Source organism: Ambystoma mexicanum, chromosome 4q (genome assembly GCF_040938575.1).
Source record: "Ambystoma mexicanum isolate Mex_15411 chromosome 4q, UKY_AmexF1_1, whole genome shotgun sequence".
NCBI lineage: Eukaryota > Metazoa > Chordata > Amphibia > Caudata > Ambystomatidae > Ambystoma > Ambystoma mexicanum.
Window position 1 is genome coordinate 365,430,151 of NC_090928.1, and position 25,568 is coordinate 365,455,718.

The following is a 25,568-nucleotide window of genomic DNA, read 5'->3' on the forward strand; positions in this document are numbered from 1 at the left end:
TTTGGTGAACAATTACTGTTGGGGAAAGGCTTACCTAGATTTTATTGGAGGATTCAAACTGTCTTCACTTTATAACAAAGTATGTTCTAACCTTTCTATTTAAACCCCTCCTGAAACTCAGTCTAAAAAGTATATTGATGTTCTATCTAAGTGCAATACTATCCTTGTTATTGAAGTCACTTCAGTGTAAAGGATAAATGTATTAGCATGTCCAAAGAGTAATTACCAACTTTATTGATTTTGAAAAGTGATTCCAAAGTTTGCTTGACTGGTACAAACAATTGCCTTTTGAAAGAATGCTTAACTAAAACTTGATGTATGAATAAATATGGGATACATTACTCACCGTTATCGTATTTCTGATGCTTGTATATGCTTAGATTCACATGCTGTGCATAGGCCAACATCTAGTGGAAGCTGCGGTGCTCACAGTTACCCATCTTGCGATAGGCCTGGCTGCTCGGGCAGACTACCAACTTGTGTAATACAGACTTATAAGAAAAGGTGGGTTACCTAATACCAAGCAGATAAATCTTGTGTAGTCCTAGACAGTGTGACTGCACAAATTCTTACCTAACAGTAATGAATTGAGAATTCATCTGCGAGTAAAGTTAACTGGCAGACTGGTACCCTTAGAACAGACTAGAACCACTGTATACAAATAAATATCAGCATGGTTTATGATTTTGAAAAAACCTTTACAAAACACAAGTAAAATAAAGAATAAAAGAATGTTAAATTACAATTCATATAAAATTAAAAACAATTCATGTTACACTGGAGACAATACATCTAAAACCAACAAAAACATTTTCGGTATTCAATTCAACTCCAGATTACAAGTTGATTTAATACACGCATGAACATCTTCAATGTAGTGTGCAATCTCACCTTCAACATGTGATATGATTATCCATCATTTAGAATCAGAAGATTCTTTTTGCACCTTTCCCTCAATTGATTTTGATGGAACACCATTCTTTTTGCTTATTTCGAACCCTGTCTCGAGTTGATTTTAGGTTGTCAGTAAAACTTGCACTTTACTTCCCTTGCTTGTTTTGACCATTCCCTAAAACCATCAGTACTGAAAGGCCTTGTCTCTTTTGGAAATCTTGTATTTTTACAATTGCACAGGTCACCTTATAGTTAAGTGCAGTAGGATACTTTGTATCCCAATAAATTAGTACCTGGTGGCTTTTTAGTTACGACGTGCATAAGACAAGTTGGTGGAAGCTGTGTGATTTTTACCCTTTTAAAAAATATATTTTCTCATGGACTTTTACATTGTTAGAACAGTTTTTCTAAAGTCCAATGTTAGGTAAGATTTTCATAGCAATGATACATCTTCCTGACCTGTGTCAGCCCCAGAACGTTTTGCTTTTACTGATGGATTATTTTTCCCTTATATCGCTGAGTGGGAACCTTTTTCCACACTCACAGAATCCTTTACTCTTTTTATGGGTGTCGTTTTTCCATAGTGTCTTTTATAATGTATGGCAATCAGTGCCTATTGGTGCAGGGTTACCCTAGGGCTCCCTTTTTAAACTTTCTCTGGCTAACCTTGTGAGAACTACAGTTCCCAAAAAGTAGAAAGGATCTTTGGATCCCTTTTACACTTTATTAGGCAAATCCAGCACTACCCCATGTGGAGTGCTGGGGGAGATACAGAGTATCCCCTTTATCATTTTAAAAGTAACATTTATGTTACAAGGACAAACTTACCTTTAATGGCTCGTGGCAGTGAACCTTTTTGTTAATTTGGTGGACCTTTACCAGTGGTATAGCCTTACACTAAGAGTAGAGTCTTGTACTGTCTCAGTTTAAGGCTTTACTAAGCCCTTAGGTGGACTTCAGAAAAACTGTCCTAACACCCCCAACTAAGGGCTTAGCAAAACAATTCAATTCAACTAAGACAGTACAATACTGCACTCTTACTATAAGACTGTACCACCTGAGCTCATAGTAGCGTAGACAGAGCAGCCAGGCTTATTTTAGGAGGGAGAGAGGGCTGCAGAATCAGTACACAGAAATGTCAATACAAATGGTTGAAAGAAACACTGACACACTATGTATTGTATGAATAAATGGTTTAGTTAAACACAAGTAGGCCCAGCTAAATCTTAGGTGAAATAAGTACCAACACATTATTTTTAAAAAAAACACAACACTCCTTTAAAGCTCACAGACCAAAGCAAAGACCTTATTTAGAGAACTACCTATAGTCTAGGTAAGTAAAATCTTTTTATATGCATTCAGTAGAGGTCACACCTATTCTTGGGGAGCAAAACCAATAGTTACTTTTGGATTACCTTCAGTAATACAAGGGTATTAGACCCTAGCAGTTGTACCGTGACGCTCAGCAAGAAATCACATAGTAAAGCAACAGGACAATGTACTTTTCTAAATAGAGGAACACTTATTCTAGTAATAGTAAAACCTATAACTCTGATTCAGGAGAACAGTCATTCCAGGGGAGTTGGACCTTGGGGTGTAATATACAAATACACTTACTTTTCAGCTCAGTGAAATATAGTTGTTACACAAGGTTTGAATGCAGTACCCTTTGGGAACCCTACAAGCAACTAAGACTACAGTTATAAGCACCCAATCTTTGGTATAAGCTTGTACTGCACAGTTTTGGTAGCGTGTTGAGCAGCATGGCTGATCTCAAGAGGGGAAATGTGAGCAGTAGTGGAGTTAAAAAGATTTAGTTATAGGTATTCAAATAAACTCTTACACTCAAGGTTTCTTGCATAAAAAATTAATAATTTATTTATCACTTAGTTATAAAAACCTTCTTTAGAAGGGAGCATTATTAGTAACACACAAATATACTTCAATACTATACACCGAGTTTCTGAAACAGACAAGACCTTTTTGGGATGGCCCACAGACATAACCTACACCCACAGGTGGCTTCAGTAACAAGGGTGCTGCGGACAATAATATATCACTTTTGGCATTCAGACCACTCTTAAAAGTAAAATGCAAAGGTTATTAGACCACAAGAAATTACAAATATTCTAAGCAGGGCAATTACGTTCAAATAGCAATGGAAGAGTCATTCAATTAAATAGGCTAGTCCAAAGTCAATAGGCAAAAGTCTTTATAGGATGCATCACTTCAGGTGAGCAAATGGAAAAGTCTTTGCACAGGTTCTTAGAAGACTGAGAAAAAGAAGAATCAAATGTAAGGCCACAAGCTGATTAGACTCGTGAGTTGGAGGTTTTAACCACTTCTACAGTAATTTCTGTTCCTGTGCAGCTCTGCAGATCTCACTGCTCCTGGGCCTCAGTCGTGGGGACAAGAGGGAGGACGTCGGGGGACTCCTGCACTGCACTGGGACTGTCAAAACTGGCAACCGGCAAACTTCACTTTCAGTGGCTGTTTCGCGTTTCAGCTACTCGGTTTCAGCAAATGGCAATAAGCGTGGTTCCTGGCTGTCAAGATGGACTTTCTTTGCTTCTGGGGTCCCGCACTCTCCTGAGGGGGCTCAGGCTTGGTCAGTCCTGCTTCGTGGGAGTCCAGAAGATCTTCCAAAAGTTTTAGGCCAGCTTAAAAGCAACTCAAAGGGAGGAGTCGTACTTGCAGGGGCTTCTCTTTCGATAAGAATTTGGCAAGTAGGCACTGCAGCAGGGCTGCACCGGGCAAACCAATGGTCCAGGAGTTGCAGCAGGCGTCCTCTTCAAGTTCTTCTTCAGTTCCTTCGTCCAGTGATCGACTCTGCCTTCCAAGCCAAAATCTCCTTTTATTCAGTTCTCTCCCATTAATTTCAGCCTAGCTGTCACTCACCCAGCAGAGTGGCTGAGTCTCCTAGGAGACTAAGCACAGGGAGTTTCGGGCACCTCCCTCACTTCCTGGAGTCAGAGGCGGGTTTCACTCCTGAAGCCCGCCAAAGGCAAATGAACAAAGAGACCAAACCTGGTTTGGCGCGCAAAGAAACTCTAGAAGGACCTTTCCACAAAAAAGAAGACCAGGCACCATTTTAGCAAGAATGGATGGACGCCATTTTGAAAAAGATGGCTCCCACGGTTAACGTTACTGGGTCCGTAGACGGTTGCAGTAAATGCAAACCTTGTTAGTTCAAAACGAAACCACTGCCACCAGCCAGTCAATTGGGAAAGGGTAACAAAAAATGTTACAGGAGCATTTAGACCCAGGGGGTACTAAGTAACCCCTTCAGCACTATATTGTAAGATAGCATTGTACTTGCTAGACCTAGCACACCCTAAGTAAAGCCAATTTCACTTTACTGCTCTGGGAAACAGTAGTGATCCCAGAGAAGGTATTTAAACCTTGGGAAATCTGAAAGACTTCCATGTGTCACTGAAGGTGCTGTGTGATACTGTGTAAAATATGATGCCTCTGGAGTTTGGCAGACTCCTTAACCAAAAGAAACACAAAGTAGAACAATCACATTAAAATACATGGGAAAAAGGTCTAACTTTCTCCAGGTAAAAAAAAAGTCCTCAAAATCCAGCAAAGTTGCTGGGGGTCTCTAAGGTGGAGGGAACACATTTTTGAGAATTCTCCCTAACAGTCCAAGATCAGTAAGAACGTATTACAACATTTTTGGATGGCTCAAGGCAGACAAAGGTCGGCTACACCTAGGAACACTTTACAAGAATGGCACACAGCTATTCTATGCAGGTAAAACCTAATGTTATAATATACTATTACGGGTTGCTTTTTAGATCAGTTCAACACAGATTAAGGAAAGCAATAACTAACTCTTTTAGGATGGCACACAACTAACACATGGTAAGTAAAACATACACTTTTCAAAAGCTGCTACCAGCAACCTAGAGGTAAGTATAACCCAATGCAGACTTATTCTGGACAGGCTAACAAAAAGTCAGGGGAAGCAAGACCCAATTGGGGATACTCATACATTTATATCCTAACAGGAATAGTACAGTAGAACCAACAGCATTACATTTGGGATGAGGGAGGCCCAATTCACAGGTGAGTAAACTAACCTACTATATACTTTCTTTTAGAATGGCAAGAATGTTTCTAAAGGAAGGTAAGACTTTGAGTAGACTTCTTCAGAATGGCACACAGCTATTCCAGTTAGGTAAAACCTATATATACACACTTTTTAGAATGGCAAAACCTATTCAAGGTGAATACTAATGTTATATACTTTTACAAGTGGCAGAACACTTTCAAGGGAAGCATGAACTTGTGTTACTGTTCACCGAGTTACAGTTAACAAACAACTTCTTTTACAAGTAAGTAAACTTTTCAACACTTGTTAGGGAGAATTTCCATGTATGTGCCAATTCCCTTTAACCTTAGAGACCCCCAGCTCTTTTGCTGGGCTCGGGGCTTTTTAATTTTAACTCCTGAGCGAGTGGGCCTTTTCTCACTCTTTTCTGACTGGAAATGTTGTGTTTCTTACTGTTTAATGGAGTCTGATAAACTCCATAGGCATCTGCTTTTTGCATTGTGACACAGCACCTTGTATGCAGTGCCACCGAGAAGTCACTTGGACTTCTCTTAATGTTTAACTACATTTTCTTGGGTGAGCTACTGTTCCCAAGAGTAGTAAGATGACCCATGTCTTACCTTTTCTTTTGTGGGTCCAGCACACACCACCCTATGTGGAGTGCTGGGGGGTTACATAGTAACTCCTTTATCCCACTTCTCATGTAAGATTCTGTTACACTGATTCACTTGAATGGCTGGTGCCAGTGGTTTATTTTTTACTACCATGTGCCATTTATCTGCAAGCTGAATCTTCAGCTGCATTACAGCACCCAGATAGTTTACCAAAATGCAAAACAGCAAGATTTGACTTTTAACCAATATGCAAACCACAGCTAGACTTGAAATTTACAATTTGGTTCAGATGCTAGCAAAGGCCGCAAAAACGCAATGCAATTGAGAATGTAAACATTGGAGAAAAAAGCAGAGAAAGAGTGAAAGTCAAAAGAGGGTTGGAGCGAGTCCAGAAGGAGGGAACTAAGCCATAGTTAAGGAGGTGCAAGTGTCAAGGTAGGCCGTATTTCTTTGAACAGTGAGATAGCATCATGGAAGTTCAGGTGCAGAAAAGACCACAAGTAGCGTTCTGGTAGTGGACAGGGAGCAGACAGGGGCCTTCGTTGTGGGCCTCTGGTGAATGGGCATGCTCCCACCTCCTGGTTGCAATGTTTGGCTTAACAAGACGTGAGCAACCAATGGGAGGGGGAGCAGGCCAGGGTGTTAAGAGATAGGGCGGTAGTTCGCAGGAATGAGGGGGTCAGCAGAGGGTTTCTTAAGTAGAGGGTACACAAAGGAGTGTTTAAGAGAAGTTGGGAAAACTCCAGTGTCAAAAGAGATTGCAGAGATCAGCCATGGCTGGAGTGAGAAGGTCAATGTTGTCCTTCCTGGTTTTGGAAGGCTGGGGCCCTGCTGCTTGGATGAAGCCTTTAAAGACCGGACTTGTCTGACGAGCTCATCAGGTGTGACGGGAGAGAGAGAAGAGAGGAGAGGAGAAGTGGTGGAGGGGCCAAGGGGGGCTCCAGAGGTATTGGTTGTGGTGAGGAGGAGAGAGAGGAAAGGATGTCTTGGGTTTTTGCAGTGAAGTGTGCAGCCAGGGCCGAGCAAAGGTCCTGGGTGGGTGTGACAGAAGAAGAGGCTGCTGCAGGATTGGCCAGTTCCTTACAGACTTTGAAAAGTTTGGCCGTGTTGTTCGATGCCGCAGAGATTAAGGCTTGAACAATCTTTTTATATAGACATTTTACAATTATTTACAATTTGTGTTTGAAACATGATTTGTTTGACAATTGAGCAGGACTAAAACTTTATAGTCATTTTTTAAAGGATAGTTTACCTGATATTTTCCACCACTTGTAGATAGTGAAATAAACTGGTGAAAAAGGTCCTGCTCTGTCTGATTTGTAACATCCTTCAAATGCTCCTCCAACACCAAGTCCAGAGATGTAGGATACCTACAAAGTCACACAAAAAACAGTGTTTAACATGCTGAATCAACAAAACATCCTGTCCTTACAAAGCCCAGACTGCTAGGAAACCACCCCTGCTGAGCCTCAAGGTTGATGTCATTATCCAGTGTACTTTTGAACAGAACATGGGAGCCGATTGCAGTATATGGAAATGAAACAGAGCAACAGCAGATCCAACAAGGTAGTAGAAATGCTCAGATGGATTTTCTGACAGGTGTTGGGGTGCATGTCCAGCTCCCTCTACCTCCCAAGCGGTTCGCACTGAGAGCCATGCGGTGAAGAAGTCTACAAAGGATAACATAAGGTAGTTTGGGGGGAGGTGTGTGCAAGGGATATTATAGATATAGGGGTCCTGGATGGTAGATACCGTCAGTGCGAAATGTGCAGAAGCACCATCATTTTGGGGACTTGGGTCTAGCATGGAAGGGACCCAGCGCTATTAGAAAATGGTCAGGTGTTCAGCTCTCACGCATATTTTCATTCCCATTCCCATTCCTCTTCCAGGCGGTGGGAAAGAAGGTCATCTCGCTCATTAAGATACAACCTCCCATTGTTCATACTGCAGGCCCTTGTCAGTCGAAAGGAATGTGAGCAGCAAAGCTTGGGTAGAGTTGCGCTGGTCCCTGAAGGACAATCTCACAGGAGGCAGGGCAGAGGTCTGGAGTTGAAAAGACATGTATCCCAGATTTAGAGCACCCATGCCCCCCAGTCACTATTTGAACCACCGGATTCAAACTCCTAAATCCTTCAGTGACCAATTGATTAGTGTTTCTGCGGTGGATGGCTCAGGGAGAGAACAGGTACCAAGGGGGAGCACAAGCAGAATGCTTGGTGATTTGTACTGCAAGATGTACGGGGTGAGAGTAACACATTTAGGCCAACAATGGGGAGGCACTGTCAGGGCGCATGGGTATTTGGGATCGAACAAAGCTTCTCACATATCTGAGAGCTGTTTTGACCTGAACAGTATCCACTGAGCCCGTCTCCAATTACCAGGTGCACATCACATGGACAGACTGTGGAAGAGAGGGGGCCTTTAGGTAACAAACCAATTGTGTGATTAGAGTGTGGAAGTAACCGGGCCAAAAAACACGTGGACCCTGCAGCCAAACATCTGAAGGTCGATAAGGGACTGACATTATGTATGTAGGGACATACCCAGAAATTGCTGAACGAATACTGTTTATTGCTTACATCATGAATGACGTTGGCGCCCTTTAAAAGGTTCTGTTTTGCCAACATGTAACCAGTGCTCGCTCCATGGCAGAAGGGTTTGAATGCCATTGCTGGCATGCATTTTTCTTTTTGGAAGTAACACTTTGTTATCCTCTCATAAGGTGTCCTAAGTGTTTTTCCCAAGAGGGTTGCATTGACTCAGTGTCTGTTTGTAAGGAGGTTTGCCTTACAAATTTGGTGACCACGACGTGATCTCCAATTTTCCATACAGACAGAGGCTTCCTGGCCGCACATCTGGAGGGGCTGCGCCCACCTGTAGCAACCAGTCCCTTGTGCACAACCTGCAGTGGTTTACAGGAGCCATGTTGTCAGAATTCCGGTCTGTTCTTTGGAGCTGGGCGCAGCGCCTGGTGTAAAGGGGGTGCTGGCACAAAACAGTGGTTTTTGTATTTTATTGTTGTTGGTGTAGGTGGGACCGAGGAGGGGGTCTATGGTGTTGGTGTGGTATGGGGTGTGTGAAATGGAGGTGTGAGCGGTGAGTGTGGCGGATGTGTAGCGATTTGAGGAGTGAGGGGGGACTCTGAGGAACAGGTAATTGTATTGAAAGGGAGGGGGGCACAAGGAACAAGAATATACGAGGGAGCAGCTGAGGCAGCTACCTGATGGAGTTCCGAGTACTAAAAGGGGCAAGAGAGGCGGTGCCGAGAATTACACGGATTACCCCATTAGAATATATGTGCGCTTGATAGGCAACGTTTGTATGCAGTACCCTCTGGGAACACTACAAATAACTAGGACTACAGGTATAGGCAAACCAACCTTTGATATAAGCTTGTACTACACAGTTTTGGTAGCATGTTGAGCAGCCAGGCTTATCTCAAGAGGGGAAATGTGAGCTGTAGTGGAGTTACACAAAGATTCACAGTTACAAGTAAATTCTTACACTCGAGGTTTCTTGCATAAACAATTATTCATTTATCAGTCAGTTATAAAGCCTTCTTCATAAGGAGGAATAGAATAGTAACACACAAATGCACTTCAATACTGTACACTCAGTTTCTGAATCAGCAAAGACCCTTTTGGGATGGCCCACAGACATAACGTACACCCACAGGAGACTTCAGTAACAAGGGTGCTGGTGACATTAATATCTTACTGTTGGGATTCAGAATACGTTGGCAAAAAGGCAAAGGTTATTAGAACAACAAGAGACCACAAATATTCATAAGCAGGTAAGTACACTTAGATTTTCCTAGAAGAGTTATTCATTTAAATAGGCTATGCCAAAGTCAGTGGGAAAAAGTCTTGTACAGGATGAAGCACTTCTGGTAAGTAAATGGAAAAGTCTTTACACAAGTTCTTAGGAGTCTTTGGTGAAAATCAAATGTAGGGCCACAAGCTGATTAGACTTGTGAGTTGTAGAAGTTTCAAGCACTTTTACAGTGAGCGGTAAGTTCTCTCAGTCTTGTTTTACAGTACCTTTGAATGAAGAAAAAGATGCAGCTGATGACTTCTGTTCCTGTGCAGCTCTGCAGATCTCACTGTTCCTGGGCCTCAGTCGTGGGGACAAGAGGGAGGACGTCGGGGGTCTTTCAGTGGCTGTTTCGCGTTTCAGGTACTCGCATCTACCGCAAATAGCAACACCGCAGTTCCCGACTATCAAGGTGGACTTTCTTTGCTTCTGGGGTCCCTCACTCTCTTGAGGGGGCTCAGGCTTGTTCAGTCCAGCTTCCCTGGAGTCCGGAGGATGTTCCAATAGCTTTAGGCCAGTTTAAAAGCAACGCACAGAATCTGGTGTTCCTCTCCCGGGCTATAGGGTTTCCTGCAGCAACTCTGAATGCACTCTGTGGTGATTGGCTGGCTGACTGTCCGACAAGGAGAGCCAACCTTCTGTGTGATTGAAAGCTAGGCTGGAATGAATGGGAGAAACCTGTACAAAAGGAGAGGCTTTTTGGCCTGGAAGGCAGAGTCGATCACTGGACGAAGGAATCCGAAGAAGAACTTGGAAGAGACGCCTGCTGCAACTCCTCGACCGTTGGTTTGCCCTTTGAAGCCCTGCTGCTGTGCTGAAGTTCCGAATTCGCCTGGACTAAAGCCCTGCAAGGACGACTTCTCCCAATGAGTTGGTGGGACCAATCAACTCCAAAGTAAGCCAGTCTGGACATCCTCTTGGAGCTGGCTGTACCTCTGCTGCTGGAACCAAAGAGCCAGGGAGAGGAGCACCAGATTGTGTGCTTTGCTTTTAAGTCAGACCTGAGCGTCAGGAAGATCCTCTGGACTTCCCTGTAGCAGGACTGACCAAGCCTGAGCCACTTCAAAAGAGTGGTGGACACCAGAAGCAAGGAAAGTCCATCTCGACAGCCAGAAACCGCTGTGTTGCTATTTGCGGTAGTCCTGAGAAGCTGAACACTGAAGTGCCACTTGTTTGAAAGATTGCTGGTTGCGAGCGGAAACCATCCCATTACAGTACAGGAGTCCCCAGAAGTCCTCCCTCTTGTCCCCACGACTGAGGCCCAGGAACAGTGAGATCTGCACATGAACAGAAGTAATCTGATGCACTTTATCTTCAATACAAAAGGTACTGTAAAGTCGGAGAGAACTTACCTCTCACTGTAGAGTTGCTTGCATCTTCTACTATTCACAAGTCTAATCAGCTTGTGGGCCTTCATTTGATTCTTCTTTTCTTCAAAGACTTCTAAAACATTGTGCAAAGACTTTTCTACTTACCTACCAGAAGTGCTTCAGCCCATATAAGACTTTTGCCCATTGATTTAGCTGGTTATACTGAATGACTCTGCTTAGGGGATCCAAAAGTAATTGCCTGCTTAAGAATATTTGTGGTCTCTTGTTTGTTTTAATCATCTTTTCCTTTAACCAATTTCTAAAGGCATTCTAAATGCAAACAGTAAGATATTAATGTCCCCAGCACCCTAGCTACTGAAGTCACCTGAGGGTGTACGTTGTGACCATGGACCATCCCAAAGGGGTCTTTACTCATTTAGAAACTAAGAGGGTACCGTTCTTGAAGTGTATTTGTGTGTTGCTTTGATATTGCTCCCTTCTGAAAAAGGCTTATTCTAACTGACTGATAAATAATTGTCCCCCAACCTTTCTGGCTCCATGTGCTGTAAGGCAATATAAGCAACTGTTTAATACCATTCTTATGTTAAACAGGGAGTCCTCTGCTTTGGGTATACCTGCAAATAGAAGGCATATTGTTTTAACAACTGTAGACACCATTCAGCCGTATCTGCTCCATAGTGATAAACCCTCACACCGTTGGGCCTTGAAACAAGCCCGATTTGATTCTCTTTGGCTTGGGGCTGGCACAAACAGCTGGTCTCATAATGTACAGCCCACAGCTTGCCCCTGTTGTCAGTGGCCTGTGGAGGACCTTTTACACTTTGTGCTGTTTTGCCCAAACTACACGGACTTGAGAAGGAAACACTATTGCCACTACTTAGGTCTGCTGGCATGACCCACGCAAGGCCTGCCTTATGTTATTTGCTCTCAGCTGCTACGCTGCCAGTGCCTTGGGGTTCGATGGACTATTTGAGAAAGGCCTGGCATCAGAGAACTAAAATTATTTCTCAAAATTTGATTGAACATTGAAAATCTAGTGACCACTCTAGATCTCCACTGGTGGACACTAATCGGCATTCACACATACATCTTTTAATTTTTTTATATATGAAATGTTTTTATGCCCGAGCCATTGATTTCCAAATGATGAATTTAATTTTGCACTGTTTTATGTATTTTATCTTGCATTTGCTGTTTATGGATAATTTGCTTCTGAATAAACTTATTCTTGTTTATACAAGAAACCTTGTGTAAGTGTTTATTTGAATACTTGTCACTGTGAATCTCTTATGTAACTCCCCTATAGCTCACATTGACCCATCTTGAGATAAGCCTGGCTGCTCAACATGCTACCAACCTGTGTAGTACAAGCTTATACCAAAGGTTGGGTTCCTACTACCTATAGGTCAGGGTTGTTGTAGTGCACCCAAAGGGTACAGCATACAATCTTTGCCTAACAACAACCCCTGTGTGTAGTCGCCATTCATGTTCCTCTGGTAGGGGATCTCTGCTCAGCGAGTCTGCCAGAGAGTCGAGTTCCCCTGGAACGTGCTGTGACGATAGGAATATCTTCCGTTTGAGTGCCCATCTCCAAATTTGTTGCGCAAGCTTGGACAGATTTGGTGAACGTGTGCCCCCCGGGTTGTTGATGTAGAGCATCGCTGTAGTGCTGTCTGTCATGACTTGCACAAATTGGTTCACTAGGTGAAACTCGAATGCCTGAAGGGCCTTGAATACTGCTAGTAGTTCCAGCAGATATGATGTGGTTCTGAGCATCTGCCCGAGACCACCGACCCTGAGCTGAGTGGTGAAGGTAATGAGCCCCCCACCCAGCGAGTGAGGTGTCTGTCGTGACAATCACTTGTACTTCCGGATTGTGGAAGGATTTCCCCTTCAGCAGATTTTTTCTCGTCCACCAGCAAATTTTGTACTAGTGTTAGTGAAACGACCACTAGATCATCCCACTGACCACTTGCCTGAGACCATTGTTTCGCCAACCACCCCTGCATGGGTCGCATGCGCAGGTGCGCCTGTGGTACCAGGTAAATACAAGATGCCATCATGTCTAGCGAACGCAAAGCTTTGCACACCCTACCAACCCCTCTTCTGTGTTTAAGACAGCTCCTAGGAACTGTTTGGTTGTGGTTGGCACTAGGCTTGATTTTTTCTTGTTGATGTAGAAGCCCAACTGAAAGAGAAGGTTGATCATTCTTTGAATGTTTTGCCTGAAAATTAGGGGAGACTCCCCAGTAATCAGCCAGTCAAGGTAGTGGTACACTGGGATTGCCTCCCTGCGTAGGTGTGCTGCCACCACAGCCAGTACCTTTGTGATAACCCTTGGAGCAGATGCTATTCCAAAGGGCAGCACTTTGAATTGGTAGGGCTAGTTCGCTATCTTGAAACGCAAGAATCTTCTGTGCGCTGGGAACATTGAAATATGAAAATAGGCATCTTTCATATCCATTGTTGCCATGTAATCCCCTTTTTTAGTACAGGGATTACTTCTTGTAGCGTAGTCATGCAGAACTTTTGCGGCTTTACATATTTGTTTGCAGAGGGGCAAGTCCAATACTGGGGGCATAGATCTTTCTTTGGCACAAGGAAGTAAGTTGAATAAGTACCCTTGTTTACCTGGTTGGCCGGGACGACTTCTATGGCGTCCTTTTGGAGCAGCGTGACGATTTACTTGAGGAGGATGCGTTGCTCTTCTTTGGAGTGGGTTTTCTGGCGTGGGGGGCGATTCCGGGGTTGCCCGAGAAGCTCCACACAATATCCGCCCGCTACGGAGGACAGCACCCATCTGTCTGAGGCGATTCTCTCCCATGCTTGGGTGAAGTTAGACATGCGCCCTCCTACTGGAGAGGCATGGGAGGGCACCTGAAGCGGAATGTCACTGCTTCTGAGGTGGGGTATTACCTCTGGAAGAGGAACCTCTTCCCCGACCGCGAGATCTGCGCGGTCCTCTTTGGTAATTGAGCGGCTTGACCTTGATCGTTCCCCCAGGCCGCAGCCAGACACTGATTATAGGATCCCCTCTGGGCAAATTGTCCTTGTGTGCGATGAAAATTGCAGTTTCCCCTTTGGTCAGGAGGTTAGTCAATTGGCCCAACAATTTCAGCGCATCATACTCTTCCTTGGCTTTCTTCAAGGCGTCCGACGGCCTTGCCAAAGAGTACGTTGGGCTCGACGGGCATGTTAATGAGAGTAGCCTGCGTCTCTGGCTTAAATCCGGATGGGCGGAACCAAGCACGACGCTTAATAATGGTGATCCTTCCGGACGTTGTCCAGGGCGTCGAGGCCGCTCTTTAGCAGGCAGCTTGACACTGCCCTCCCTTCTGCAGCAACAAGTGCCAACTCAGTCTTGAGGTCTTGAGGGGTTCCAGGGCTGACTAGAGTAACGCTGCTGAGACTTTGTACCATTTATGGCAGTTATAACTAGCTAATAAGGTCGAGGTATTAACAATTCTAGTCTGGAATGCAGCAGAAGAGGCCACCTTTCTGCCCATTGTGTAAAGCCTCTTGCTTTCTTTGTCTGGAGGAGCCTCAGAGGGGATCTGCGCGATTTATCGGCAGTGGAAATGTTTGCATGGGAAATGTACGCATTACAAAATGTTATAACATTTCCATTACAGATCACGCAGATCTCCTCACTCGCACCCTCACTCACACCCCCACTACACCCCACTTACCTTTCCTTTAGACGCGCTGTGTCCCTGCAGCGCCGGTTCCCTTTCACTTCTGTGATCGGGAATCGGCGTTGCAGGGTCTTTTAAAACAAAATTATTTTACTTTTGCTTGGGTGAGCTGCGGGGGGAGAGGGGGTGTCACCTGCAAAACACCCCGCTCACTATACTAGTCAGCGGGGTGTTGTGGGGGACACCCCCGCAGCCCCCGGCTTTTTTTTTTGTTCTGGGGTGTGGGGCTTGTCCCCTGCAACCCCCGCTCACTGTAGTGAGCGAAGTGTTGCGGGGTATACCCCCCCAGCCCCATACCGACCCCACCGAAACACCTAAACACATACCACAAAAAGTTTGAACTTTTGGTAGTTAGAACTTTTCGTGGTGTGCGTTTTAGGTCTTTTGGTGGGGTCGGTAATTTTAACTCAGACATTTCGTCCTATTCCCTCAGAGGAGGAAAGGGGAGTACCTGCTCATTTTCTTGTTGTAGTAACAACTAGCAAGTCAGGTTTTAGCTGGCTGCTAATGTACAGCGGGCCTGATGATGCCGATCTGAAAAGGTTTTCTATGCGTGGGTTCACTGCCTGCGTCCGATTGGGTGTCTCCAGCGAGGGTTGTACCTTCCGCTGCACAGACATTAGTAGTGGAATAAACTGAGTAAGAGCTTTTTTGTCTCCCAAGATTTCATCAACGAAATCCTTGTCCAGTGGATCCTCTTGGGTAGATATTTGACAATGTTCAGCCGCTTTGATAAGTACCTCGTTCAGGAGAGATGTCTGTATCAGGGTCACCCTCGTCCGCCTCATTATCCCTATAATAAGGGTCTGCAGCTTCTTGGTCAGAGGTGTTCATGATCAGTGTCTGGGTCATATAGTTCAATTATAGTTGGATCTTGCGCTGGTTCACCGGGGCGAGACCTTTTAGCAGGGGATTCAACAGGGTACTGCGACCCAGAGGCCGCTGTTGTGGGGGGGGGTGGAATGAAAACTTGTAAAGTAGCTAGGGTCTTTCTCATACAAATTTGCCATGAAGGGCATTCTACTTATGACCCTATCTATATCTTCAGCTGACCATTGAGCAGAACTAGGAATTACCATAGATTGGGGTGGGAGACCTAGATCTTCTGAAGTGGGTGGGATTATCTTAGAAGGTGTAGCCTTCTTCTTTAAGGCTGAAGACAGGGAATCCTGTGTCCGAGGTTCCTTACTCTCATGAGGGGACCTGTCCTTCTGTGTCTTATCCCTATGAGGGGTCTTAGAGGAGCTCTTCTTAGACTCCCTTGACTTTACAAGGCTTTCCGGTACATTCTTTTTAACTAACTGAGCAAGCCCGGCCTGCAAGGGCTTTTTTACTGCAATTGACGAGGAAAGTCGAATCTCGGCTACGGTTAGCTCCGAAGTCTTGTCCGCCGACTCACGATCTTCAGGAATGTTTTTATCCGCGACGTCTGTTCTGTCTTTCTACAGTTGGGACCTGTCATGTGGCGATCTCGATCTGGAGTGCCGAGAGGACAGCGATTCAACGGACCTCTCCCTAGACCCCACACTTTGACGTTTGCCCGACACATGTGTCGAGTCTCGGTGGTGGGTTGTGCGTTTGGTTGGGGAGGGCGGAGGGGTGTTAATGAGAGTGCTTTCGCTGCTGGGTGTTGTCCCCGTAACATGGCCCCCGGCCTATGTGTTGGGGTCGGGGGCCTGCACTTCAGCGTCAATGCCGTCGCTAAATGCACCCTCAACCTCCATGGCCTTAAGGTGCCTGGCATGATGGGCCCAGCGTTTAGTTAAGCGGTCCTTCAAAGTCTTGGATTTGAAGAGCCTACACGCTCGACAGGAACCCTCGACGTGGTCTCGAGGGAGACACAAGTTACACACCAGGTGTTTGTCGACCAACAGGAACTTTTTGTTGCACTTGGGGCACAATTTAAAGGGGGTCCTTTCCATAACTAAATGACAAGGCAGTTAGGTGAATGTAGTGCACAAAAAGGGGTATATACACATTCCAGTATGACCTCTCCCCCCTCTCTCCCTACTGTGTGGGCCAAAGCCCAGAGGGCCTTAAAAGGCTGGAACGGAACCTTTGACTGAAGTCTTCAACAGTCATTTATTTTCTCCACCAGTGTTGGATGGTCTTGATAGCCGGAGGATATAAAAGATAGTAAGAAAAACGATAGTTAATTGTATAATAATAAAGGGCGATAAGCCGAAAGGGAACTCTGCGAAACAGTGTCTTTCTATGATGGTGGAAAAAAAAAACAATCTGAGGGGCCTCGACGCGTGAAGGACCATGGGTACAGTGGACGTTACACGGAATAGTATTACTGGCATGCCCGGTCGACATCCCTTTTCGAGTTTCGAAAAACAACTGTAATACATACTCCGCAGCTTCCACTAGATGTCGGCCTACGCACAGCATGTGACCTAAGCAGATTCCACAAGCCTCAGAAATTGCTTTATATCTTGCTTTGACAAAAAAATTATGCAATACATTGCAGGTAAGGAGCTTCATACGAAAGTCTTTAGAGCAAGTGACCTTGAGAAATCATTCAAGTACACATAAGTAGTTGATGGCCAGACAGAGATGTGTTTATCTTCCTGTACCCTTTGTTTAAGGTCTGGGAAAATCCATCTAACGTCATCTCGGAATACACAAGAGACGTCTAGAGTCAAGCCTATGTACCAATTGAGATGAACAAAATTAAGAACCTTAATGAAAATATCATGGCAAGACTGTAAAGTAGAGAGATAAAAACAGAAATGTAGACAGTGCTCAGAGCGGTTGAGTGAGAACATTTGTGTAGCTCACCACACCTAAGAATTAGTTTTCTCAAGTAAGTGCGTGCGCGTGTGTGGGTGGTTGTGTGTGTTTTGGTATGTTTGCTTTGGAAGAGGGCAGTAGAGTGAAGTTGTGAAATAGTGGGTGAAAGTACTATACATGTTTGCTACTGCATTGGTACCAGGACCAACTTTAAACACATCTAAAAGCCTATTTGTGTAATGTGATTTTTATCTTGCTGCATGGACATTTACCTTTGTACCTAAATTCTGTGAGTTAATGGCATCTATAGTAGCAATACAGTTTGTTTTGTTTGTTTTATTCGTATTTATATATCGCACAACAGCCCGAGGACATTGTGGCCTTTGTTACAGTACAAAGCTTAGTTACATGGTCATTAGCAGTAAATACACAGGTTACAATATAGTTATATTACATTTGTGTTATATTACACTATACATGGCAGAAGTGGAGGAGGCAGTCCTCCACTTGCTAGTTGAGGAGAGTGGCCTTGAGGTTGTTGCAGAAGACAGAGATGGAAGTTTCAGCTCTAAGGCTGGCAGGGAGTGAGTTCCAGAGTTTTGGTGCAATATAGGAGAAGCCTAGACCTCCCGCTGTGGCTCTCTTTATGCGTGGTATGTGTAGCTGGTTGGTGTACTGAGCTCTGGTGGGGCGAGCGGATGTGGTCCTTGATATTGCTTCAGATAGGCATGCTGGAGCGGTTTTGTTGATGCACATGTGAGTGATGGTGAGGATTTTCAGAGTAATACAGTCTTTGACCTAGAGCCACCAGGCTTCACGTCTGGCGTGGGATATATGGTCTCTTCTAGGGATGCTCATGGCGGCTCCGAGGGCATTGTTTTGTGTGGTTTGCAGTCTGTGAATGTTTTTGGCGGAGGTGCCAGCTAGAAGTGCGTTGCAATAAATCGAGTTTGGCTCCTATAGTTGCTCTAGCTATGGCCAAGCGGTTGGGGGTGGAGAAGCAGGGTTTAATGGCATTGACGAGTTTGGTGCTGAACGCTGATGCAGAGGCTATGGCGCTGACTTGTTTGGTCATCGATAGATTTGCATCAATGTGAACACCTAGAGTCTTGACGGAGGATGATACGGAGATGGTTGAGTTGTCTATGTTGAAGTTGTTGTATTGGGAGCTTAGTTTTGATAATGTGTTTGACTGGCCCAGGATGAGAATTTCAGTCTTCTCCCCGTTAAGACAGAGGCCATTGATTACCATCCAAGCTTGGATAGTGGCATAGATGTTGTGAAGGGCAGTGGCGTCTTGGTGATAAGAGTCCAGATAGGGGTAAAAGTACTCGAGTGTCGTCTGCATAGTTAGTATATGCAACACCCATGGAGTCAAATAGGTCGAAGAGGGGTTTTGTGAAGAGGTTATAGAGTGTGGGGGCTGTACAAGATCCTTGGGGGACACCGCAGTTTATAGTGGTAGGATCTGCGTTAGCTGTGTCGGAGTAGACCTTCATGGGAAGTGATCCAGGATGCTGCTCGATTAGAGAAATGGGCTGCATGGGTGAGGTGGGTGGTGAGTGTTTGGTGATCTACCAGGTCAAAAGCAGCTGATAGATCGAGTAGGAGGAGGAGGAGGAGCAAGGCAGGTTTGCCTTTGTCCATGATCTGTGAGATTAGATTTTTTTTTAGGTCTAATAAGGCGGATTCTGTTCCATGCCCGACACGGAAGCCAGATTGTCTTTTGCCTAGTATGGAGTTAGCTTCTATGTATGATTGGATCTGGATGTGCGCTGCTTTGTCCAGGATTTTTAGGAGGAAAGGGACTGTAGTTATCACGGAAGCCAGATTGTCTTTTGCCTAGTATGGAGTTAGCTTCTATGTATGATTGGATCTGGATGTGCGCTGCTTTGTCCAGGATTTTTAGGAGGAAGGGGACTGTAGTTATCGGTCTGTAGTTGTTGGGTTGCGCTGGGTCAAGGGTGGCCTTTTTAAGAAGTGGCCGCACCCAGGCTTCCTTGAGATTGTTTGGGACAGTTCCTGTTTAGAAAGATGCGTTAACAAAGGCAGTAATCAGGGGCGCTATGTCATTGGCGCATTCCTTGAGGATTTTGGGAGGGCAAATGTCTGCTTTGCAGAGGGATGGTTTGAGGTTTTTGATGAGATTAAGGACCTCAGGTTCAGTGACGTTTCTGAAGGAGAATTGAGCGTGGTTGAGATTACTACACTGGTCTTGTGTAGGGCTTTGCAGTGGTTTTGGATTTTGTTCTGGAGGAGTTTTATTTTGTTGAGCATGGCGGACTGAATGCTGGCACACCAGGCATTGTCTTTAGTTATCTCGTCAGCCGTAGCCGGAGGAGTGACTAATTAATTAAAGATTGCGAATAGTTCTTTAGCTTGGGAGTTGGTCTTTGAGATCCTATCATTGAAGGAGTTGGATTCTGCTGCTAAGATGGCTTTTTATATGGAAGGGATATTTGTTTGAAGAGGCTCTTATTTAGATCACTCGGATCCGTTTGCCAGTTTTTTAGCGACTGGCGCTTTTGAGCTCAGAGGGTTTGGAGTTCTTCCAAGAACCAAGAGTTGCAGTGAAATGATTTTTTTTCCTTCTTGCTTTCAAGTGAGGCTATAGAGTTTATGGCATTGGTGAGAGTATCATTGAAGATAGCGGTTAGTATATTTGGTCCTGAGATAAAGGTGGTGCTAGGCAGGGGCTTTTAAGGTGGGGACGCAAGTTGTCTGCGCTAAGTTTTTTAGAACTTCTTATTGTGGCAGGTGGTGCGTGGGTGAGAGTCTTAGGTTTAGGGTTGGTGGGGATGAGGAATTCGATGCATGTGTGGTCCGTCCAAGGAAGGGCAGTGTTTGAGGTAATGTTGGATGCACAGTTGTGATCCATAACCCAGTCAAGGGGGTGGCCTTTGGACAGAGTAGGGGTGAGGACTCTTTGGAAGAAACCTAAGTCTGCGAGTTCTTTAGCTAGGGTTGCTGCAGATTTATCCTTAGGATCATTGTATCCTAAATTTAAGTCTCCTAATAGAAGGATTTTGGAGGACTTTTTAATGTTGTTGCTGAGTCGATGGGAGAGGGCTCTTGGAAGTCAGCTGGGAGTCCGGGAAGTCAGTATAGGATGTGGATGATGATTATATTATTGGGGGAGAGCGTAAGCTTAGCTGATAGGATATCAGCATTACCACCCCATGTACTATGGTCTGCTAATCTGATGGATAGTGAGTCTTTCTGGATAAGGGCGACGCCCCCTCCAATCTTATCACATCTATCTTGCCTAAAGATGGTGTAGCCTGTGAGTAGGGCTAGTGCGATGGCTAGGCAGGAGGCATCATTGAGCCAGATTCAGTGATGCAAAGTAAGTCCAGATTAAGTGTGGATAGTAGATCATTTAACTCAAGGGCATGTGCAGGTAGGGCGCGTACGTTCAGTAGTGCACATTTAAGAGGTGGGTGTTGTGTGCCTTTGATGTTTTTGTTTGTACTAGTATGTGGTGAAGTGTGCTTGTTGTGGTGTGTGGTAGTGAGGGTCTTAGTGCGAAGTAGTGTAGAGGCATGTTGGGGTGGTGGGGGGAGAGGGGCAGTGCCTATGCTCATCTTAGTATGGGGTAGTGGTGCAGTGCGGGTGCCTAATCTGGTGTTTCTAGTCGTGATGGGTGTGCAGAGTAAATACCTAGGAAGTGATTGATTTCTGAGATTGCGGAGTCTGGTGGCCGAGGACTGTGTGATGTTGTAGTCTGGTGCTGCGGCATGTGAATGTAGTGCCGGGACTATGTGGGGAGGCGTAGAGGCCATTATAGTGAGGGCTACAAGGATGGCTGAGCGGAGTGTGGCAGGGTGAAACTATGCTATGATTGGGAGGTGCATTCTTGGGCATATATATATATGAGAGAGAGAGAGAGAGGAGAGAGAGAGAGAGAGAGAGAGAGAGAGAGAGAGAGAGAGAGAGAGAGAGAGAGAGAGAGAGAGAGAGAGAGAGAGAGAGAGAGAGAGAGAGAGAGAGAGAGAGAGAGAGAGAGAGGAGAGAGAGAGAGAGAGAGAGAGAGAGAGAGAGAGAGAGAGAAGAGAGAGAGAGAGAGAGAGAGAGAGAGAGAGAGAGAGAGAGAGAGAGAGAGAGAGAGAGAGAGAGAGAGAGAGAGAGAGAGAGAGAGAGAGAGAGAGAGAGAGAGAGAGAGAGAGAGAGACTCTCTCGCGGGTATGTGACAGAAATGACAGGGGGACGTGCGACTAGTGCTAGGTAGTTCAGAGGCAGGGCATAATAGGTAGCAGTTGGCTGCACAAGAGGATACAGTACAAGCGGATAAGCAATACTGGTAAAGGCGCTAAATAGTATAGTGAGATATTATATATCAACAATAGACCAGGTGATAGCAAGCAATTGTCCAAAGTCAGTGAAAAGCAGAGGCACCCACGAGGTGTACTGCATGAAGGGATTAGGTGGAAAGGTTAGGTTCTGGGGAGGTGTGGGCAAGCTGCATGTGTAACAACAGTATGTGGTATCAACATATACTGAGACCATTTCCTTTAATTCGGCCCGATTGGTACTGTCAAGCTACTCCAATTACAACTGGAAAGGACACCAACCTTTTCCTGGGCAGTTCTCTGTTGGCAGGTGTCCATCACATAAGAACCTGAATATTTTACACATTAAGAAGTGGCATGGAAAACCTTAACAATGTCTATGTAACAAGCAGCTTGGACTCAGTGGACAGTCAGCCCTTATTTGTATGGAGGCTGCCAACAAGCACAACATTTACTGGCAACTGCATACAGTTTTCCATAGTGGACAGGTGCCCCTTGAGATTGGAAAGATAACTTAAGACTTTCAACACAGATGAGATGGTGCCAACATATTACTCTGAAAAATGCAGACAGATATAGAAAGCAACAGCATTATGCAAGGTCCTGCACACAGGGGAGATAAAACATTCCCAATACAATTACCCCACCAATGTGCAGCCACAGTGACGAAGACAAAAAACTGCCGTTGTTGTTACACAATGAAAACACTATTTACAAAACTAAAAGTGAATATGAGAGTAAAAGAAACTTACTTCCGTTCAAGAAATCTCACAACAGTCAGAAGCTGGTTGTTTAATGAAGACATTTTATTTGTATCTTGAGAGCACTCTAAACCATAAGAGAGATAACCATCCAGAAGGGCCCTGAAAGAAGACCACCACATTGAGTTTACACATTTAATGTCGGAGCAAAGCACAACTTCAAGAGACAAAAGGGAGGGTGAAAGAAAACACTGCAGAAAAAGGAGAGGTAGGGAAAAATGAATCAAGATGAAAAGAAAGAAAACAAAACGAAGAGAGAGGGAATAGGAAAAGACAGTAGTAATTAACTTAAAGAAACAATAAATGGCACCATGTTTTTGAGCAATGGGGTTACAGGTGGAAACATGCATTTCATATAAAATGAAATACCCCAAACTGTATACAGAGAGGAATGAACAGGCAAGCCTAAAGCCACATATTGGATAAATTAGGGTTCAGTTCATAACGCCAGACAGCTTGCACCATGCACCTTCCCCAGGGCCAAAGAGGAACCTGGATGAAACACTAACCCCATAAAGAGACAAAATCTGGCTGCCAACAAGAAGCAAACTAATTCACTAGGCATAGAAATAAGAAGTTATATATTGACAAACACAAATAATATTTCGTAATATACGGTGATGGGGCACTTACTCTCAAATGAACAGCAATTCATGTTTTCCATCTTTATTTATATTTCACAAGCCCGCACGTCAACCAGTACAATCCAATCAGTGTAATTCAACATTGCTACAGTCATAGATATATAGGTAAGCTCTGTAATGCTGGTTTTCAGGGGAAACGTCCAGACAAAACGCACACAGGAATCAAGAGTACAGAATGAGGGTGACCAAGTGTTAGGGAGAATTTTCAGTTTAGTGCTAAATTCCTCCGACCTTAGAGATCCCCAGCTATTTTGCTGAACTTTGGCACTTTGTACATTTAAATCTATGTGTTCTCTGTCCGTTTCTCTTTTGGTTGTGGAGTCTGAAACTCCATAGGCATCATCAGATTTCCACAGGTTTAAATACCTTCTCTTGGATAAACTACTGTTTCCAAGAGCAGTGAAGTGAAATTGACTTTACACTTGTAACTTTCTAGACCCAGCACACACTCTCTTACAATAGGGTGCTGGAGGGTTAGTATCCCATTTGTCTAGCTTATGTACCATTTTTATGTTACCCTTTCCTCACTGAATGGCTGGTGGCAGTGGCTTAATTTTAACTACTGTGGTGTGTGTTTACCGCGGGCTGCGTTCGCAGCTGCAGTAAAGCACCCAAAGATGCAATTTTTGTCAAAATAGCCCCAGTCTTTTTTTTTGCCATTTCTTTGTGTAAAGGTGCTTTTTGAGATTTATTCTGCGCCCCCCAACCAGGTTTGGTCCCTTTGTTTGTGTTACCTTGCCTCTAGCTACAGGGTGTCTGGCGGGGCAGGAAGTGAGGGAGATGCCCGAAACTCGCTGTGCTTTGTCTCCTAGGAGACCCAAATGCACTCTGTGGTGATTGGCAGGCTGACTGTCGGGCAAGGACAGCAACCATGCTGGGTGACTGACAGCTGGGCTGGAATGAATAGGAGAAACCTGAATTAAAGGCAAGGCTTTTGGCTTGGAAGGCAGAGTCGACCACTGGACAAAGGAACCGAAGAAGAACTTTAAGAGGACTCCTGTTGCAACTCCTGGACCGTTGGTTTGCCTGGTGAAGCCATGCTGCATTGCTGAAGCTCTGAATTCGCCTCAACTAGAGAAGCCCTGCAAGGACAACTTCTCCCTCTGAGCTGGTGGGAACAATCAACTCCAAAGTAAGCCCGTCTGGACATCCTCTCAGAGCTGGCTGTACTTACACTGCTGCTGCTGGAACAGAAGTGCCAGGGAGAGGAACACCAGATTGTGTGCATTGCTTTTAAGTTGGACCCGAACGCCAGGAAGATCCTCCGGAATTCCCTGAAGCAGGACTGACCAAGCCTGAGCCACCTCAGAGTGCAGGACCCCAGAAGCAAGGAAAGTCTGAAGTGGTATCCGAGAACCGCAGTGTTGCTATTTGCTGTTAGACGCGAGGAGCTGAAACACTGAAGAACCGCTGAATTGAAATTTGCCCATTGCTGCCGCTGACCGTCCCATTGCAGAGCAGGAGTTCCCAGACGTCCTCCCTCTTGTCCCCACGACTGAGGCTCAGGAACAACAGGATCTGCAGAGCTGTACAGGAACAGAAGCCAGCTGGAACCATTTCTTCTAACCAGAGGTACTGTTAAGTCTAAGAGAACTTACCTCTTGTTGTATAGCCTTACTTGCTCTCAGTTGAGACCGGTCTTGGTTACCTTACAGATTTGCTAAAGCTTTGCCCGTCACAAGCCTCCCAGCTTGTGACCACTCAAGTGTTCCCTTTTCTACAAACCTATATAAAAACATTGTGCAAGGCTTTTTACCTACCTACAAAGAAGATCTTCAGCTTCCCCTTGACTTTGTGCAATTAACATTGGCTGTCCTGGCTCCCTGAGAGACTCCTCTCTACCTCCGACTTTGTGCGTTGGCTTCCCCCCCCCAAGAAAGGGTTAATTTACTCTGCATTTGGAAGGTTTTAAAAGTACTTACCTGTTTGTGAATTATTTGTTAACCTTTGTTTTATTCCTCTATTCTATCTTTTGCACCAAACTCAGTATTGCTCTAAACGTACCAGTGATAAATCAATGTCCACAGTGTCCTAGCTATATAAATCACCGGAGGGTGTAGAAAGTGTGCCATCCCCAATGGGTATCATCTGATTTAGAGAAACAGTGTGTTTTGAAGTGTATTTTAATTGTTACATATATTGCTCCCTTCTGAAGAAGGCTTATACAACTGACTGTGAAATAAATTAATAATTGTTTTATCAAAAAACCTTGAGTGTAAGTGTTTATTTAAATAACTGCTACTGTGAAACTGTCTCACAACATTACTGCTCACATTGACCTCTCTTGAGATAAGCCTGGATGCTCAGCCACAATACAAACCTGTGTAGTTCAGACGTATACCAAAGGTTGGGTCCCTATTGCCAGGAGGTCAAGGTTGTTGTAGGTCACCCAAAGGGTACTGCATGCAATCTAGCATAACAGAAGGCATTTAAACCTTTGGGAAATCTGAAAGACTTTCCGGTGCCACTGCAATTAAGGTGCAGTGTGTCATAATGTAAAAAAAATGATGCCTATGGAGTTTGTCAGACTCCAAAAGCAAATGAAACAGTGTTCAAATCAAACCAAAATGCCTGGGTGAGAGAGAAAAAGGGCTCACTCACTCCAAGGTTAAAATGAAAAAGTTCCAAAGTCCAGAAAAAGAGCTGGCGGTCTCCGAGGAGGGAGGAATTGAACACTAACATGTTAATGTTAAAGGTCATTTGTACCTCGCACTATCACCACCGGAGTGGTCCC

At 44.8% G+C, this 25,568-nt stretch overlaps 1 protein-coding gene across 2 annotated transcripts in view; it reads right to left on the bottom strand.

The window, feature by feature from the left end:
* Positions 1-25,568, bottom strand: part of HEATR1 (HEAT repeat containing 1) — a 1,158,897-nt gene that overhangs the window by 958,678 nt on the left and 174,651 nt on the right. For both annotated transcript variants that reach the window (XM_069607931.1, XM_069607932.1), the window contains exons 10-11: positions 22,182-22,292; positions 6,818-6,935 (exon numbers count right to left, since the gene is read on the bottom strand). In XM_069607931.1, the coding sequence (XP_069464032.1) occupies positions 6,818-6,935; positions 22,182-22,292 (229 nt within the window). The remainder of the gene's footprint in view (positions 1-6,817; positions 6,936-22,181; positions 22,293-25,568) is intronic.